Source organism: Misgurnus anguillicaudatus, chromosome 10, assembly GCF_027580225.2.
Source record: "Misgurnus anguillicaudatus chromosome 10, ASM2758022v2, whole genome shotgun sequence".
Lineage (NCBI taxonomy): Eukaryota > Metazoa > Chordata > Actinopteri > Cypriniformes > Cobitidae > Misgurnus > Misgurnus anguillicaudatus.
The window spans coordinates 11,195,559-11,216,637 of record NC_073346.2 but is presented as its reverse complement, the minus strand read 5'-3'; the positions used below and the strand labels follow the sequence as shown (position 1 = coordinate 11,216,637).

Genomic DNA, 21,079 nt, shown 5'->3' with positions numbered 1-21,079 from the left:
TGGATCGGCAAGACAAGGTCATCGAGGAGATGAGGAAGGGCGTCCAAGCAATGGTGACAAAGGTGTCTGAGCTCGCCCAACGAGCGCAACATCTACCGCCACCCACTGCGCCACCCACCATCTTCACCTCCAGGGGGCAATTTCCAGTCAGAGCCTCGTCTGCCCATTCTGGACAATTATGTTGGTGAGCCCAGTTTCTGTTGTGCGTTTCTGTCACGCTGTTCTCTCCATTTCGTCCAACAGCCGAGAACATTCAACCACGAAGAAACAAAGGTGGCCTTCGTTCTTTCCTTGCTGACGGGCAAGGCTGCCCTCTGGGGGACGGCGTTGTCCGGTTGTCGGTGTCCGGTAAAAGACCCAGCCTGATAGTAAAACTGAGGCTACTATCGGGCGGGATCTCTGCCGTGAAGACCTCATCCACCTCGACACTCCTCCCGGTGAAACTACGGTGGTCTACTCACTCCCATCACACCCTTCTGGAGTCCAGAGCCGAGGGGAACTTCATGGACCGCACTTTCGCTAGTAAGCTCCAGATTCCATTCACTCCTCTCACTCACCAGATTGCTCCGCTTGCTCTTAATGGACATAAACTTCCTACCATCACTCACATTACTGAACCCGTTTCCCTACTCACGTCTGGTAATCACAACAAACTGATTTCTTTTTACATCACAGACTCTCCACTTTCTCCCATAGTCCTCGGACACACATGGCTACATATGCACAACCCTAAAGTGGACTGGGGTCTTGGTTCCATTACCAGCTGGAGCGAGGAGGGTCATAAGTCTTGTCTTTTCTCTGCCTGTTTAACTATTTCTGAGTCTGTGTTTCAGGGGGAAGCAGTGGATTTATCTAACGTGCCCGCGGAGTACCACGACCTGGAGGAGGTGTTCAGTAAGTCTCGGGTTGATACTCTCCCTCCTCACAGTCCCTATGACTGTGCTATAGATTTATTACCAGGTACGGTTCCGCCTAAGGGCAAATTATACTCTCTGTCTGTTCCGGAGATGGAGGCCATGGAGAAATACATTTCTGATTCTCTAGCAACGGGGTTCATCCGTCCTTCCTGTTCTCCAGTGGGGGTGGGGTTCTTTTTGTGGGGAAGAAGGACGGATCCTTGCGGCCTTGTATTGACTACCGAGGGTTGAACAACATAACGATAAAGAATACCTATCCTTTACCGTTAATGTCTTCAACCTTCGAGAGGTGGCAGGGAGCGTCCGTCTTCACTAAATTGGACATACGTAATGCTTATCATTTGGTCCGCATCAGGGAGGGGGACGAATGGAAAACTGCATTTAACACCCCTAGAGGCCATTTTGAGTACTGCGTCATGCCCTTTGGGCTAACGAACTCGCCCACGTTAATGACGTGTTGCGAGACATGGTAGATCAGTTCATAAATGTCTACCTGGATGACATATTGATTTTTTCTTCGTCTCTCCAGGAACATTTGCAACACGTACGACGAGTGTTTCTGTGGTTGCTAGAGAATGGGCTTTTTGTCAAGGTGGAAAAATTTGTTTTTCATGCACAGTCTGTTTCTTTTCTAGGACACATCATTTGGCCTAAGGGTGTCCGCATGAATCCTGACAAGGTTAAGGCTGTGGTAGATTGGCCATCCCCAGAATGGCGTTTCATTCGCAATTTCAGCCAACTAGCCGTGCCTCTGACCGCCTTGACCTCCCCTAGTACTACGTTTTGGTGGTCAGAGGCAGCCGAGGCTGCGTTTGCCAAACTCAACAGCTGCTTCGTTTCAGCTCCCATTCTCGTTACCCCTGATCGTTCACGTCAGTCCATTGTGGAGGTCGATGCATCAGAGGTGGGGGTAGGAGCAGTTCTTTCCCAGCGCACATCCTCAAACAGAAAGGTTCATCCTTGCGCGTTCTTTTCTCACCGACTATCTCCTGCGGAAACGAATTATGACATTGGCAATAGAGAGTTATTGGCGGTCAAACTTGCATTGGAGGAATGGCGTCACTGGCTAGAAGGTTCGGGTGTACCTTTTATAGTTTGGACCGACCACAAGAATCTCGAAGACATTAGAACTGCCAAAAGACTCAATTCCAGGCAGGCTCGTTGGGGTCTTTTTTCGGCCGTTTCGATTTTACACTCTCCTACCGTCCAGGTTCTAAAAACACCAAACCCGATGGTTTGTCTCAACTTTTTGAGCGTCCCGATCGCACATCTACTCCCGAGCGTATTTTGCCAGAGACCATAATTGTCTCCACGCTCAGACCTTCCGGTCAAGTCAAAGGTTTTGACAGCCTTAGAAGGTGTAACGCCCCTGGCCCGTTGCCCACTGAACCGTTTATTTGTGCCGGAAGAGTTGCGGTCCAACGTCCATCAGTGGGGTCATTGCTCCAGTGTGGCTTGTCATCCAGGGGTCAGCCGCACTAAATTTTTAGTCAAGCAACGATTCTGGTGGCCAGGAATGGCTTGCGACATCCACGATTTTGTCTTGGCTTTCTCGGTTTGTGCCACTGGTAAGACTTCCAATCGTCCTCCGGACGGGTTACTTCTACCACTGCCAATCCCTTCGAGACCCTGGTCCCACATCGCACTAGATTTTATTACCACCCTCCCAGGGTAATACGGTGATTTTAACCGTAGAGGACCGGTTCTCGAAGGTGACCCATTTTATTCCCTTGCCCAAATTGCCTTCAGCCAAGGAGACAGCGGTAACTGTCATAGACCACGTCTTCCGAATACATGGCCTCCCGACAATTCGTATCCAAATTTTGGCGAGAATTTTGCAAGTTGCTAGGGGCGACTGTCAGTCTTTCGTCTGGGTTCCACCCCCAGAGCAATGGTCAAACCGAGTGAGCCAACTAAGATGTGGAAAGGGTGTCCCTTGTCCTGGAGCCAACATCTCTCTATGGTGGAGTACGCACACAATTCATTGCCAGTGTCATCTACGGCCTATCACCATTTAAGTGTAGTTTAGGTTACCAACCCCCTAATTTTCCCAGTCTGGAATCCAAGGTCTCGGTCCCCTCCACGCATGCATTAGTCCAGAGGTGTCACTGAACCTGGACCAGAGCTCGAGAAGCTCTATTCCAGGCAAGGTCGCGCACCAAGGCTAAAGCCGATCCCCCCCGCCTCGTCTCATAGATGGGGAACCTACTTATTCGGTTAACCGTATTCTGGACTCTAGACGGAGGGGACGCAAATTTCAGTACTTGGTGGATTGGGAAGGTTACGGTCCGGAGGAGAGAAGTTGGGTTCCTGCTCGGGACATAATGGATCACAGCCTCATTGATGATCACAATCAGCAGGTAATGCAGGCTGGGAACGTCAAGTGACATCCTAGGGGAGGGGGTACTGTCACAGTAGAAGATCCATTGTTTCCTCCGTGTCATGTGTTTGAGTGTATGTGTGTTTACTCATCTTCCAGCCATGTGCTCATCAGACTGATCTATGCCACCTGTGTGTTGATTGTCTCGCTCCAGCTGATCTTCATTAAATCCACTCCATATATATACTCAACTCACGCTCTGTTCCTCGCCAGATCCTCACTCTTTGTTGGTCTCTCGTGTGTATTGGATTACAGTGTCTCCAAGTTGGATTATTGTTGTTGTGTGTTCGTCTTCTTGTGGATGTTCCCATCATCAGTTTGGATTTACCCTGATCTTCACTCCACCAATGCCACCAGCTACATCTTACACCACCTCACCACCGTAGTTCCTCGTCACCATTGCCACCAACTGAGTATGACTGAGTCATTGTGTCATATTCTGTGTGCTATATCATCTGTGTTTAAATAAATCTCTGAGTTATCCTGCAACTGCTTCCGTTTCAGTATTGTATCATTACAGATAATTGGTGTAATTTGTTATTTTGTCTTTAAGGAAACATGTATGTATTTTTAAAGCTTCTGAAGGACATTACTAAATGAAAAAATAACAAATTTATATTAAACAATGCCAATTTACACCAGTTAACATACACCTGACTTTTTAAGCATCACTAAATGTTTGTATCTATTGTAATAATTGCGTAAAAGTCTCTTTATTGTCCTTAATGTAAAAGATGAATCTTAACATCATACAATTACTGGTGAACAGGGTTTAGATACCATATCAACATTTTCATTGTTGAGTTGGATTGAAATAGTCCCATCTTATATACTGTAGGATTTTTCAATGACACATTTGATTTAGTGAGTATTCGTCTTTGAAGTAACTCTCAGGACGTCATCATAGTCCTTTGACATTTCTGAAGATCCACTTTTGTGTGAATCTATTTTTTTTTGTCTCTTTGTAGACGTAGCTTCTTGACCTTGTAAAGGCATCTCTTTGTGTTTGAGTAGGCCAAACATGTGCTGTGACGCACCCAATTCGTATGTTGGTCTTGGATGATGGTAGTTAAAGGTCAGGAGCTGTTTCTGCCGACTGAAGATCAAGCACAGAGACGCTTATAGAATGTCACACCAGAACAATGAAAATAGCCACAAATGTTTGAATGCATTTTACTCTATGGAACCAAACCTGGAAGATTGACCTCACTGAGGAAACATTCCCCACACCGTGGTTTTTGAGGATCACAGTTCATAGTACAATTTAAATACAACCTCTTTACCAATTTTCCATTTTGGAAAGACAGGATGAGTTTTTCAAGAAGAGATTTTAGATTTATTGTGACTGCTGAAGGCCAGAATAGCCACAGATGTTCTTGGCGATTTTACATGGCTTGCGAAAGCAAACAACACAAGGATCCAGCCTTTGTTTTTGGAGGTGACTCCCTGTGGGAATGGAATGCTTAAAGCTAAAACTACGATTGTTTTATGGAACGGAAATCTGTTACAACAACATAATCGTTAAGATGGATAATCTCAATCGTAATATCAGCACACATCTGATGTTTGAATATTCATACTTTTGGTGACTAAGAATGAAGAGTTTGCCAGATGCCAGAATTACCAAAACTCTCAGCTGTTCAGTCCCGGATGGTGGACGCTGAGAAATGTCTACTATGCTGCCAAAAACATCATTAAGAAATGACCAACAGTCCTAACAAAACATTATTTTATTACTTTATTAATCTTTTTACTTTGTAGTTGTGTATTTGCAAAATAATCTTAAGTTATGATAACTCAGTTTGCTAAATTGAACGATGTTTAACTTCATTGTGTAATAGGGTATCCTAAAAACTTGAATACTTAAATTTGATTTATTCATTGGTCATGTAGACTGTACTTAAGATTTGTCAGTTCACTTAAGTTGGTACTTATAGCATAGCCTACTATTGGATATCATTTCATTAAACTCTATTGACTTTATCATTGAATAAACATTCCCACGAAAATGCACATGAAAATGTATGATTATCAAGCGCTAATGCACTGATGACATGCACATTGTTGTCGGGAAGATGTGTTGAACTGCGTCCATGTATACCAAAGCAAATAATGATCACCTAAATGGTGACTTCACAGAAAACTACGAAAAACATCAACAATATTAAGAGAGTAAACCTCCACAACATCTTGTTTAGAACAATTTAAGTGCCCCATTAGTTCTTATTCTTTGACCAACCATTAATTATCCAAATATTCAGGTGCAAGGCATTATGGGTATTCATCACAGTACTTTGTACTTATAATTTTAAATTTATTACACTTGTATTTTTTAAGCTTATGCACAGAAAAAAAACTTTTTGATGTAGTTAATATATTAGATTAACCCAATTTCTACATAGTATTATTAACATGTATTGAGAACTAGATTTTCCTAAGTAAAATGATAATAAATAGGTTACACATAATTCATGTACAAAATGAACTGTGTGGGAATAAGTCGTATTATGTATTTTCTTGTATTATTATACTGTTTTAGTCACTGCACATAGTCCTAAAATAATAAAATCTGAGTTCATTTGACTTAAGCGTATAAAATCCATTAAACTAATAGATTTAAGTGAAATGATCAGCACATGTTAATGTGAATATTTTGATTATTTAAGCTTTTTCACAGAATAAGAACTGATAAGAACTTTAATAATATAAGAACTTAAACCTTCATGACATTTTGTTAACAAATATTTAAGTAGTTAATGTTGTTTTGTTGTAAATTATAATTTTGTGAAGTCATCATTGTTTACTTACATGAACCCTGTTCATAACATTTTATTGTATTTTTCTCCACAGAACTGACCATTCATGTCAAAAACGCTGGTTTATGTGTGTTTTATGTGGAGAATCAAGTTTATTTAATTGTGTTATAATGCCATTTACAACACTAAGAGTAACTAAGTCCATACAAATATGTTAAAGAAAATAATAAACAGTTAATACAATCTACACTACAACAGGAAATAACATTTATTTAATATTTTTAGGACAGCAATGCTTCAATATTCAAAAAAAAGTAATAGACTTTCACTAAACGATTAAAATAAATCCAGCTTCTAAAATTAAAATAATTAAGTGACATTTACTTAATTATTTAACAAATGTTTCATGTATTATTAAGTAGATTTTATTTGATTTTGGTAGGTAAGTTGTACTTAAAAAAGCAGTAAATTTTATTTAAAGTTTGTGCAAATTGTTAGATTTCTTAAAGTAAATTTTACAAGTTGTTTATTTTAGTGTGCATTTTGTAGTCAAAAAGTTTAGCGAACTAGGATTTATTAACTTTAAGTAATATTTACCTGATTGGTCATGTAAAGACAGCATTTGAGTTTACAGTGTATGAACATTAAGGCATTCCAATTTTAAGAAAATATATCCTTAAAATTGATGAAAGGTGAGGAAAGATCTGTTAATGTAAAAACTTTTTGGATGTAACATGTCAACAGCATAAGTAAATTGAATTATAATCTTTGGAAGAACTTAATTTTAGAAATGATTTGGGGAAGTCAATACATTTTAACGGGATATTTCCTGCATTTATTAAAAAGCAAAGGCTACACAAAATAAGAAATGACAATTTTATATTTGTGCTCCTGTATAACTCAGTGGTACAGCATTGCATTAGCAGAATAAAATGTCATAAACCCACACTCTCAGAAAAAAGGTACAAGAGAGGTACAAAAGTTTTCACGAGGGTGTTACCTTTTCAAAAAGTACAGTTTTGTACCTATAAGATGCATTGGTACCACATAGGTACATAATGTATTGGTACTTTAGAGCAGGGGTTTTCAAACATTTTGCACGTTTCCCTTTTGTGACACACCCAGTTCAGGTTTTGCAGTCTCTACTAATGAGCTGAAGATTTAAACCAGGTGTGTCTAATGAGGGACACATGCAAATTGTGCAGTACTAGTGGTCCTCCAGGACAGGTTTGAAAACCCCTGCTTCAGAGGTATACTGATACCTGAAACTAAGGTAAAATTTTGTACCAAAATTGTACATTTTGAAAGGTTCTGTCCCAGTGACAGCTTAAGTACATTTTTTCAGACAGTGCAAGGAACATATATACCTGCACTGATATAAAAATATATATCTTGTAATGTTTTGGATAAAAGTGTCTGCTGAATGTATATGCATTAGACAATTTCCCTTCAAAAACAGATTCTCACTGTAGTAAAATTATCACTTCAACGAAATTCAACCCCTGTTGGCACCTCACAATTAAAACCATCATGTAAAATAATCCTTTGTTGTCTGAAATTGCACTATTTCTGTCAAAGATTCCAGTTCTGAGGGAAAAGGGACACAAAGAGGTTGAAGGAGCCGCGATGTGTCAGATCTGACAGCACACTGTTAGGGTCAGAGGTTTGACACATGTGGGAAAAGACACAAACACTTTAAACACACAATTAATAAAGTCATTTAAACTCAAGATCTAAATAAATGATTATCGCTACACTAACACTAGAAAAAGCCTCAAAAAGTATTAATTAGTTATAATTATTTATAATTTTTTTTAAGGGGTACCACCCCAGTGACAGCTAGGAACCATTTTAAGCACTTTTTTCTTTTAGTGCAATACACTTAAGATTGACATAACTGACTTGGCATTTTGGACTGACCTACACTGTAAACTTACCATGCTTCATAGACAAAAGCAGCCAACATTACCATTAGAAAGGAGTTACTTGCATTACATTAGCAATTCATGCAAAGTGTGCCCTCTTGTGGTTAATACACATTATTTCCCTAAGAAAACAAGATTTCAATGACGTCACACAGACTTTTAGGAAAAAAATGTATGGTTTATTAAGCTATACATTATTTATATGCTATATAATACCAACTCTGTATAAACACTAGACAGCAAATGGTTAGATATAACAATAAAACAAATGAAGAAAAAACATATTATTAAATATAGCATATATGCCATACACAGTTGCATCTACCTAAAATTTTCAAAACATTGCTTTTGTCTGGGTGTTATTAGATTGTAAAAGATTTATATTTTTCTTTTTTATACTATAAATGGCTCCTGGAGCATTAAAACTATTACGAAAAGGTACTAAAACAGAACAATAAAATTTTTAGTGAACTATTTAGCTTCCCTGAACACCAGGAAAGATTACACATAACTTTATAAAACATATGAAATAATTTAAACTTTCATTATGTAATTCTTTCCAAATAACCAAAACCCAAAAAAATGTACTGTTTTGTTTTTAAATGACTCTTGACTTTAATGTGAATAAAGATCCTGGAGACATTGTGGTAAACCAGAGAACTGACATCACTTTAAGTAATGTCTATAACAGTACATCTGATGAACGATAACATCCATGAGAGTTCACACATCCACCGATCACTTCCTCCACCTCCTGAAGCCCATGAACATGCTACAGCCATAACAAATAGTCACTACAAATGCAAATATCTGTGGAGGAAAAACAACAGTGTTATTTTTGTAATTTATGTAATATTCAAAACATATTTTTTTCTTCCAGGAAACACAAAATACAAATTTAAACAACATGCATAAGAGACTTAATTTCTATTTTTTTATAAACAAATTCTAACAAAAAAGACCCATCAAAGTAGTTGATTTTTAAAGGAATTCATAAAAAATATAAATGTCATAAGTCAAGAACAAGTTGAAAAAAATATTAAAACTACTACAGGAAGTGGAGTTTTTAGAATTAAAAAGTCATCAGCTGACATTCCCGGGCCAATGAGCATTAAGCTGTGTAGTCAGCGAGTCTTATCCCATCATGCTTTTCGTCAACACAGTCGGTGGAGAGCAACTGCGCCCGACTGCAGAATCCGACGAGCGGCCGCCTCTCTTTCGCGAGAGTTTTTTGGCACACGTCAGTGTGACATCAGAGCAAGTCGGACCGCCCTCGGACACGTTTCTAACCGGCATGCACCTTGCGGCGATCGCCGGTGACCGATTCTGCGCAGAATTTGCTAATCTGAAACAAGCGTAATATTAGACTTATCCATATGATTCTTCCAATCACTCTCGCGGTACTTTGACGGCATTCGCCTGTCGCTTTTTGCGGCGAGCGAGGTATCAACAGGCGGATGACATCACAGTACCGCGAGAGCAATCAGACCGTGTGAGTTCTTGAATCGCTGATGAAGTACTTTGATGTCATCTGGCCAAGGGCGTAGATTTGGTTTGAACATTGGGGGGGTGATACATTGGTATGCTGCCTGTTATTTTTTTAATCAATATATTGTTTGATTAAAATGCGTCGAAATGAACATGCTTTAACTTATTACAAATTCAACATATACAAGTATGAAAGAGAACATTTATTAAATAAGATTTTTACATTCCACCTTAATCTATTTTAATCTCTTTGAAAGGGAAACACATCAGCTCTTGAACAACTGTAAACAAAGATGTAAATAATTTTTATTGAAAAATGAACTAGCACAGACGGCTGTTTTGGATATATCTAAATTGCAATGGATGACGTTTACTAAGATAGCTAAAGTATGTGGAGTGTACTTAGCTATTACACAATATTCTCATACTTCCTTCTCAACTTTTTTTTAACATCCCTCTTTGACCAGCAGTTATAGTCTGCAGCGCTTCTCTTTATTTTTGGTGCTGACGCTACCCGTACTCTTCCATTCAAGTACCACACTCGTTGTTCTGGTAAATATGTGACACATTTGTTGTGCGTCACCAGGAGAGGGAGTATTTTTGTGTATGCTTTATTTTGACAAACTCATATTTGATTAGGAACAAAATGATTGTTACAAAATAAACAAATTCTACATATTTTTCATTTGATCTACTGTGTTGTAACTGACGTATTTGATCATTGGGGGATACCTCCCCCATACGGACTACCGGCACATCCGGGAACTAGACTGTAAATTTCGTCACCGCCCCTTTTTGGGGGATAGAAAAGCAGCCCTTCCATTGACTTCCATTCAAAATAGCGGAACAAAGCAACGTTTTTACACAGCCGGCAGGCGTAAATAACTCAAGAAATCACCCAGATCAAACATGTCGAGCATCTATCCGTCCACCCTGCCTGCCATAGAGCGCGAAAGATACATTAACACATTTAATTTGGTCAATATAAAAACATGTCCCTTTCATTCTCACAGCGTCAAATCTGTGCAACAACGCCATCCAGTGACTGCTGGAAATATCGCTAAGCCAGTTAGTTGTATGGCTCGACGGAGAAGTGCACTCAGTACTCTAAATATAAAGACATAATATATAAATACGAAGTAACTTTCAAATACGAAGTAAAATCATTCACTTGCTTCCCTGTTGACTCGATGAGGTACGAGTAAATGTCCGGGTAAGACACCTCTGGCCAATAGGGAGCGTTGTTACACAAATTTGATGCTGGGAGAATGAAAGAGACATGTTTTTATATTGACCAAATTAAATGTGTTAATGTATCTTTCGCACTCTATGGCAGGCAGGGTGGATGGATAATTACTCAACATGTTTAATCTGAGTGATTTCATAAGTTATTTACACCTGCCGGCTGTGTACGCAGGTTGCTTTGTTCCGCTATTTTGAATGGAAGTAAATGGAAGGTCTAGTCTGATTTCCCCCAAAAGTGGGCGTGAACCTGTTCAGAGACATTCTATGACGTTGCGCCGGTTGTGCGTATCCCCCCACTACGCCCCTGCACCCGTTTCATGATTCATGAAAATGATTCATTAAGTATACAGTGTCATATGTACATCTGTGACGTTTATTACAAACCAACCCGTTTGAAAATCGGTAGAAAATTAAGCAAGTTATGGTCATTTAAAAGTACCTGCACCATTAAAATTTCAATGCTACGAGTGAGCGAGCGCCCTGTGGTAAGATGGCTGCCAAATGCGGACGTTCCACTCAGTTGGCCAGCAGCGTGGGCGAGACATCTAGCCTTTATACATATCTATGGTAAATCCTGTCCAGCCAGAATCACTTTGACACAGGTGCACTGCGTGCGCACATGCAACATAGTTTTTTTGCACAAGAATTTAAGTATTCATTCACAGTAAACTTAGACAGATTTATTTATTTTTTACCACAGAAATTATTTTAGGGACATGAAATATTAAATTGTGATTTTCAAAAATAAAACTTTGAAAAAATGTTTTCATTGTGTGTATCAGTTCTTTTTGAACATTTCCATCTCATTTTAACAAAACCATGATAATATTGATAACCGTGATAACTTTGGTCACTATAATCCTGATATGAAATTTTCCCATCCCTAAATAGTAGTCAAAACTAGATTTAGTATGTCCCATCTCTGTTACACTACTGATACATTTTTTTTACATACTTTTTAATTTAGGGCATAGAGCAAAGTAGGTGAATTGTGAAGCAGGCTAAGACTTAAATGTTGGTTTGTTTCTCACACAACACAATCATAAGGCAAATTTTTTTTTAAAATTATATTATTATTTTGTTTTCTATTCTTATTTGAGCTTGTTAATAGAAATCACCATCTATACATGTGTAGAAAACAAAAACTCAGACAATGATATTACAAACCTTACTTGATTTTACAAGAAAAACCCCACTGCTTACTGTTTTGACAATAACTGATATTTGCTTAAAGCATTATGATTATCCTGTAAACTAAAGTCTAAGGTTATTCTGCTTTAGATCCCAGATAAATGCTTACATAAATAGTGGTGACTTATTTGTGGTGTGACACAATGGGGCGGTTTCCCAGACAGGGTTTAGGTTAATCCAGGACTAGGCCTTATAGTTATATTAGGACATTTAAGTAGTTTTTACAAACATACCTTACAAAAAACAAAATGTGTGTGCATCCTGAGACAAAACAATGACACTGATATATGTTAAAATACGTCAGTGTGAAATGTTTTTAAATTAAGGCAGCTCAAACAAGCATTTTAGTCTGGGACTAGGATAAGCCCTATCCGGGAAACCGCCCCATTAATCTTCACTAACTTGAAAAAGTGGAATTAAATAGGAGTGTTTCACCCATTGACAAAACAAGAGTCACATCTAAAGACATAAATGAGTGATCTGAAATCGTCTATAACCTGTTGGTTCAGTGATTTACAAACAATCTACAATAGCCTTGTTGCAGCACGTTAGACAAAAAAAAGACAAAAAGAGGCCAAACTGTCCTGATAAGAGTCATTATATTAATGCTTTATATTGTAGGGTGTGTGGGTTTTCCCATACACACAATAGCTTGCAGGGACCACGCCTTCTGTTATTCATAACACTAAATGCCGTTACGCGAAATAATATCATAGACAATCTGCAAACTTAACCCAACATCGGAAGTTTGCCATCGACTAAATACTACAAAGGCTCTTTTGTATTCAGTTATTTACTATATGCTTACAGAGCAAAAAAAAACATGACACTGTTTGTTTAAACATAAATGACACCCCACAGGAATGCAAAGAAAACGGAGCATGCATTTCTATTCATGTTTTTTCATTCACTAGGTGCATTTATTCAATAAAAAAATACTGTGGCATAAAAGCAAATATGAAATAACATTTTCCTAGAAACAGCTTCTCACATGCACCTGTCTGAATAAAATAATGATTCATATAAAGACTGCATGGACTTATTTTAATGAGAGCTGCTTGAAACAACTTGCAAAAATGATGGTAAAATCCTAAATACATTTTAAACCAGAAATGATTTTTCAGTTAACACCAATTAAATGATCTTTATGATAAATTATGCCCAGATTTTCCAACAAAATATTCAGTTGAGGAAACACCATATGTGCTAATGTTAATGTTCACTGTAAAAATTATATCATATCAATATATATTTTTATGTTAATTTATGTCAATTTATCATAATTCTAAACTTAGTAGGTTGAATTGACTTGTATGATTAAGTTGTTTAAACTTTTTTCTTTTTTTTGGCTGAATTTTTCATAGTGATAAATTACATCAATGCATTTGCAAGACAAAAACATGATTTGATAGATTTGTAGGCTGTAATAAACAACATTAAAAAAGAAAGAGAGCATCAGCCACTCACCGCAGCAGCGACATTAATACTGTATTGTCGATAATCCAGAAATGTGATTATATTTCCACGGGGTCTGCGTACACAGGTGCTGTTTACATATGCACCCGCAGATGAGACTGTAGCCTCCAACAAAAAGGCACTAAAATAACACAGCACAGCGATGAAATGGTAGAACATATCCTGCAATGAAACAAAATGTGAAGGAAAACAAATTAAACAGTGTATTTAAAGATTTTATATTAATAAAATATAGATTTTACAAACAAATAAAACTGTGCAAAAATGCAAAAAAATTCATAAAAGTTTAAAACCCAGTAGAATGTAGCAAACATATTAAAGGAGGTTGTGGTCCAGGGTCACATATGACTTTATTTCTACAGCTTAACACAAATTAACACATATTATTAAAAATATGCCAGATTATCTTGTGAAGCTGCCAAAAGCACACCCAAATAAAAAATAAATAAATAAATAAAATCCATGGAACCCCAGCGGGCTAATAGATGCCTTTTAAAGTGAAGTCATGGATTTGTGTATTTTTTTAACGTTTTGAACTATAAACATGTAAATTCAACGTGCCAAAAGCCTTTAGTGTTAAGTTTAAATGTTTAAACTATAAATATATTTTTCTTACACACTCTCTTAAAAATAAAAGTGCTAAAAAGGTTTTTCATAGCTGTGAAACAGAAAGCGTTTTTCTGATGTTAAAGGTTCTTTATGGCATCGTGAAGCACCTTTAAAGAGTGCAAACCCATCATTTCGCCTCCTAAGGCATTCATCAACCTGGAGATCTGGAGAAACATTTATTTTTACACCACTGCACTGAGTATTAGCTACAGCCTTACTAAACAAGGCTGACAAATTGTTTATGTATATATGTACATGTGGTAAACCATGAACATTAATCATGGTTATACAGTAGACTCAGCAGTACAGTAGTGAGAACTGACACCTACTGTAAGGGCAGGGACACCAAACCCCCGCCAAAGAAGTAGTGCAAACTGTGAGGTCGGCTCACATTGCCCACATTTTGGCTGTGTCTGGGTCCGAAGTTGCCCTGACTAGGCCCGGATGAACACAATGTAGTGCCCTAGGGTGACCGCATTTGAAGAAACCTTTGTTACTATGAGCACTGTAGCCTCTGACTGAAAATTCATTTTTAAATATCTGCATTACTGAAAAATACTTTAATAATAAATATACTTAAAGGCGGAGTCCACGATGTTTGAAAAACGCTTTGGAAAAGAAGACGGGCCAAAACACACTTATAGCCAATCAAATCAAATCAAATGCCGGGTTGCGTATGTGTGGGGCGGGTAAATTAACAGAAGGTCCAGATTCTATTGGGGTAGGGGCGTGTTTGTTTAGGTGATTTCAGATATCAACATTGGCTTTCAAACATCATGGACTCCGCCTTTAATTCCCTATGCATTTATTGCACATTTCATTATGCACAATTGATCAAACTTTCAAAAAAAAAAAGTTATCAATCAAAAATACAACCTCCTTGACTAATTCCAGGCATAAGATACCCAAAAAGACTCAATTTACAACAAAAGGTATACATAACATATCTGCAAAATATACATGTTTTTAAATTAGCTACAGATATTCCCCAATGCTAATCTTAGGTCAGCAGCTAGTAAATACAATTACTATAGTTAGGTGGTAATTGATTTGTTGCTGGTAACATGCATTTTATTACCTATACACTCTCAAAAATAAAGGTACAAAAGTTGTCACTGGGACAGTACCCTTTCAAAAAAGTACACCTTTGTACCCAAAGAGTGCATATTAGTACATAGGTACATATTGGCAGTTCACAGATACATATTTGTACCTTTTTAAAAGGTACTGCCCCGGTAACAGCTTTGTACCTTTATTTTTGACAGTGTATATTTATTTTATTTAACTATATATACAATCAGTTATGGCTATACATACTTTCTTGTATTCTTTTCAGTTTTTCTGACCCGGGCACTTGATGTCTAAGACCTTTATTCTCATCTATAATGTTAGAAGTTCTTGCGCTATCTCTATCTCTCATTTCTGCAATGTCTTATTGACCCCGTGCCTTCTCGCAGTTTTGAGTGAGTTGTGAGGTGTGTTGACTTCACGCGGGGCAGTGTTCACCCCTACGTATAGCGCTTGTTGACAAAAAAATTTTGACATGCTACCAATTTGACATGCTAATTTGGCCAAATAAAGGACGCTGACACTTTAGCCAACGGTGAGGAACAGACACAAAAACACCCAGGTGACACTTGAAACCAGTCTTGCGGCTGTCTCGGTGTGTACCTAGCTTAAATCTCGCTAATGTAATGTGTGCTGTGTAAAACTGAAGCCTGAGGCTGAACCGCAGGGTCTATAAAACAGCCCGGTCTTGAAATTCCTCTTTCTTTCGCCCATCTTCTGTTTTCTCAGCACAGATTACTTACTAAGCAGAATTACTTTGTTTTGTAAATCATTTCAGCCTTAGGTTTGCTGTTGATCTTTGTATTTTGTTTACCTTTTTAAATATGGCTCACCCAAAAATACAAATTGCCTGATTGAACCAAAAGCCTTACTGCTTTAATGATGTCATCACCACAACAGTATGACAAGATGCCATGCAACCATGAACAAGATTAAAGGAAAACTCCACCGTTTTTCTATATTTTATTATGTTCTTACCACTAGTTACACAAGTAAATATGGTGGCACAAAACAAAAAGTGAGAACTATATTGTATGGCGGAAGAGCCAAGGTTTCCCGCAGCACTTTGCAGTTCGGGCGGCCCCCCTAAGCTGGAAAACCCTACCGCCTTAACTAGGTCTTCCAAAAAAAAAAAAAATTCACTGCACAAAAGGCCGTCAAGTGCATCTTGGAGAATAGCGCGGGCGTGCTTCACACCGCGAGCGGGCACGCGCACCACGCAGACAAATGAGAGAAAGACGTGGTCCGTCACTGTCTGGAGGATAACTAGTAACCAGCTGATAAAACATCTCGGAGAATAGCACGGACGCGCTTCACACCACGAGCGTGCACGCGCGCCACACTGACAAAATGGTCCATCAACTATCTGGAGGACAGCCAGTTGATAAAACGCATGTCCGTGAGAACTGTAAGTGGACTTATGTTTTGGGTTTATTTGGGTTATTGTATTAGTCTATAGTTCTTGCAAATTTAAAGTAAGTTAGCTGGTGATTTTGTTGTTTGAGCAACCTGCTAGCTAGGTTGCACGTGCCTGTTGATTCAACATAATTGTTGAGCGCTCTTGCTCACTTTATTTATGTGCATTATATTTATATGCTACAGCAGTTACACTCCTTTAAGATAATGTAATTAATAGTGGGAAATAATAATTTTTACAATCTTCACGCTATCTACCATCGTTCGCCAGACGTTCTACAACATCTGCTTCGGTTTGTGTTTATTAACCCTTTAGTTTCACTTCATCACGCAGCTATTCCCATTAGAGGTAAAAACATTTAATTCATTAATAATCTAGTATGTGTTCATTTTCTGTCATAGTTTCCTCAAAATTAATTTTTATTTGAGTGTTTTAAATAAAAACATTTTAATTTTCATCATGACACGTACAGCCCGCCCCTTTGATTGTCACGCCCCGACCACAAACCACCTGCAAACTAAGTGCTCTTCTGCCATAAAATATAGTTTTCATTTTTTATCTGCCACGTTTATTTTGTGTCACAATTCTTTCTCGTGTAACTACTCATGTAACAGTCTTTAAATACGGAAAACATGGAAGTGTTTGGTGGCTTCTAAATTCATCCCTGTTTGGATCCTAAGGAATGAATGGGGCTAGGCTAAATGCTAACACATTCACGACGCGCTGTACAAAGATTTACTGCACGCATTGAAAAAATATAGGCATGTATTAATTAGTCTAAGTTGGGGTAAGAACATAATCATATATTGAAAAACAGTGGTGTTTTCCTTTAGAAGTGTCTAAATACTAGACTTCTACAAAACTATATAAAATAAGAAATGTGTATTTAAGGCATGTCTGAGAAGTATGGATCGGTATGGTAACATGTACTTACCATAAAATTCCAGTCAGTGTTAATTTTGTCAGCCAGGCCCAGTATAAAGAGGGCGAGGTATACGGACGAACAGATGAACATGGTTACAGACACAAACATCGGCCATCCCTGCAGCAGTGGCACGGAGACGTTCGTCGACGCTATTAATATCCATACCAACCCTCCAAACACCTACAGAAAGAAAGGTATTTGTAATTCATTCAGGTTATTAGTTTAATACAGGAAGACTTTGTTCAAGATGACCTTCAAAATCAGGAGAACAAACTACACACTGAAAAAATGCTGGTTGTAGACATTTTCTAGGTTAATTTAACTGAGTGATTAGGCTTGTCCATATGAAAAGAAACATCCTAATATTTTATAAAATGAATGGAAATGAAAAAATAACAATATGTGAATCTGTCTGTGAAATCCAGGTTAAAGTTTCATAATCTAATGATGAGATTTAGAGCATCAAAGTTTAATTTCAATCATTGATTTTACATTAATTTCAATATTTTACATGACCTTACTGAGTCAATATTAAAGATGTAGAGGTTATATCTTCACAGAATGTTCTGTACATTATGTAGGATGATGTAGTAAACAGTGAATCACAAAAAAGTAAGATTTCACAGATTGGGTCACAAATAGTTTTCAGGCCTAATATTATAACACCATTTACCATCAACACCATTACAAAATTAATTAGTGTAGTGTGTTATTTCAGTAGGATTTAATGGTTTTTATGGTTCCCATCCCACCAATAAAACCCATATTACAAGTAGAGATGTCTATAAAGTGGTTTATATGAAAACCAATAGCCTACAATTCTCATTATAATCATTAATCCATTAAAAGTGTCCATCTATGATGATTCATATTGTATTTTTCAGCTGGTGCATGCAACAGGTGGATTACTGAATTCAAATATTTTACTTGACACAACAACTGGTTAGTGTATTTTCATATCTATTTGGCAGAGATGGGGACTCGAGTTTGAGACTCGGACTCGAGTGCGACTTAAGTCGCACAAACAGTGACTTCAGACTCGACTTGAGACTCGACCCTCAAAGACTTCAGACTCGACTCAGACTCGAGCCGCGCGACTCGTGAACAATGTTTATTTTTAGGAAACGTCTGATGAGCTCGCTGTCATACCCCTCCTTCCGTTACCTACAACCTGCCCACGACGTGACACGTGACGTATGTGCTCCGCGTGCGCGGCCGCGAATCGAATGCACCGGCTGCTGCTGTCCCACTCATCTGAAGCTTTGGGTAGTGCTGTGACGGATCCGCGGTTCGCCTCGCATGCGATTCACGGATTAATATGCAATTTAAATAGGGTAAGTTTATCATTAACTTGTTTCTAAGGCTTGCAATTGTTTAAATGGTTAAACAATTTAACCGCAAAAAGGCGCTCAATTGAGCAGATTTCTGTACGCACATGCGGTTAAGTGTGTCCAGCTCCAGTCAGGTCCAGAGTTGCGCTACTTTGTGTCATACTGTAGTCCATTAACATACATTTGCTGAATAGAGCAATGAAAAACAATGTAACGTTTTTATGTGAAGCCTGTGTTTGAACACGCGTTTCAGTGCCCTCAGTAGTGCACATACAGAGAGAAGTGTTTCAAAAGTTAAGCCAACATAAAATCTTTCTTTTCTTGACAAGGCACATACACACAAAATGATCTCACAGTATTCTTTTTCTAATAAAAACATTTTTGTTTATGTCTTAAGAAACCAGTCAGAAACCAATCTGGGCTTATTTGTTCTTAATAAAAGAGACAGTAACCTCAATTAACCTACTTAAGTCTGTGTCATTTATGTTAATCAAACAACCCAAGACAAACAGAAAATCACGTCTATTGCTCAAAAATATAATAATAATATTTAATTTGTACAATAAAGACAGTGTTATTATCCATTTAATTTAATTTCTGTACCTAATGCTAATTTTAGACCTTACTTAATGTGCAACTTTGTTCTTTTTTATAAATGTTTATAATTTCTTTATTTGTTATTAGAGTTTTATTTGTTACAACGAGACTTGAGACTTGACTTGGACTCGAGCCCAGAGACTTCAGACTTGACTTGGACTCAAGCTTAAAGACTTCAGACTTGACTTGGACTCGAGCTCAAAGACTTCAGACTTGACTCGGACTCGAGCTCAGAGACTTGTGAACATCTCTGCTATTTGGTTACAAATACAAGTTGTGTAGCATTACAGTAACGTAGGCCTATTAAATACGATGCGTCACACTATTACGCAGTTCAATTTCCTGCAATATTATTACATCTTATTTGCGTCTAACTGCTCACAGAAAACAAAGGATCCCTTGTGAAGGACAAACCACGATAAGAATGTGTAACCGAAAGCAAACAACTATAAACAAACACTTACAATCTCCAAACAAATCAAAGCTCCGGAGTAAGTCCTCAATATTCCCAGACCGCGCGGCAGTGAGATGGTTGGCGCTGGGAAGGAGGTCGCGGCTGCGGCTGGGTTTGCTGCTGCTTCCGCCATCCTCCTCTCTCAAATTCACAAACACAAGCTGAACAAAAGACTGTGGTACAGGACAATCCCGCTGGAGTCATGTGTCGGGAACAGGTCTGACAGGTGCACGGCCACTCCCTTCACCTCAGTCCCTCTCCCAACAACCAAACACTAATGTAGCGTGAATGTCACCGACCCCGTCTCACTGCTAGTAAAACAGCATACCAATTCTAACGGTTTCCAGTTATAAATATTAGCCGTTTACTATTCAAATCATTACATTTTATTTTATGTAGTTTGGGTCAGTTGGGCCAGAACATCGCACCAATAGGAACCAATATAAGTATAGATCCACATTAAAACCATTACAATTCCCATAATTTCCATTAAACCTAATAGTATTTTTTTAACAAGACTACGATTTTTAAATCGTGCCCCTCTGTTTTACACCTGTCCACCACTCTGCCTTTTCTTTTATTTGGCTGTGCACATAATATAACAGGAGAGATTCAGGACTTTGGTTAATCATTAGTAGTGGATTAGGGTTCAACAGACTTGTGTAAATATTATGTTAAGGAATGAATTTTAAGGAGGCAAAGAAGTATGGTTTGAAATCATACCTGTATTTTACTGCATGTTGTTATGGTGGCAATTAAAGCATTAAACGGCCCACATGAGTTATAGTGAAGATAATCCTAATCTAACTATTTGTGCGTCTGTAAATGGACTTTGTGTTTGAATCCTAATGAACAACACTACAACATCTGTAATGTACAGTAAGTGGGGCAGAGACTTTATAAAAACATAATTTTTCATAAATTATTACCTATAGTAATAGTGACTCTTTGTGGAATGCTGATGCATTTGATTGGATGAAGCCATTTAATAATAAAATATAAAGTATTTTTACAGGCATAGCTGCATACTTGTTCACATCCTGCAAACATTTCACAGCTTGAAGAACATAGTAAAACCATTATTATTTTATCAGGTATTTATTGCCCTCATGTTATCCTGCCTTCCATATATGGAATTAAGAGGATATGACAAATCTGTGATGTCAGAACACTCTTCTTTCATAAAATAAAATGCTTTATATTTAATAACCTAGCATATCCCAACGGTGTGTTAAAAAGAACCCAGCATTTTGTATTTAGAGTGTTTGCTGCTTATGCCATGATGTACTGTAGATGGTGG

At 38.0% G+C, this 21,079-nt stretch overlaps 1 protein-coding gene across 1 annotated transcript; it reads right to left on the bottom strand.

Annotated features, from left to right (window-relative positions):
• Positions 1-8,135: 8,135 nt before the first annotated feature.
• Positions 8,136-20,285, bottom strand: mal2 (mal, T cell differentiation protein 2). Its single transcript, XM_055209444.2, has 4 exons — positions 19,790-20,285; positions 17,407-17,577; positions 13,370-13,540; positions 8,136-8,788 (listed from the first exon to the last, which is right to left on the bottom strand). The coding sequence occupies exons 1-4, from the start codon at positions 19,910-19,912 to the stop codon at positions 8,717-8,719; spliced, it is 537 nt and encodes a 178-aa protein (XP_055065419.1). The 5' UTR covers positions 19,913-20,285; the 3' UTR covers positions 8,136-8,716.
• Positions 20,286-21,079: the final 794 nt, after the last annotated feature.

Bases quoted from the DNA above. Each gene is read 5' to 3' on its own strand.
- mal2 (XM_055209444.2), bottom strand. From the start codon at position 19,912: ATGGCGGAAGCAGCAGCAAACCCAGCCGCAGCCGCGACCTCCTTCCCA. The intron at 17,578-19,789 runs GTAAGTGTTTGT...TTCTTTCTGTAG, and splicing joins CTTTGATTTGTTTGGAGATT to GTGTTTGGAGGGTTGGTATG. The intron at 8,789-13,369 runs GTGAGTGGCTGA...TTTCCTCCACAG, and splicing joins GTATTAATGTCGCTGCTGCG to ATATTTGCATTTGTAGTGAC.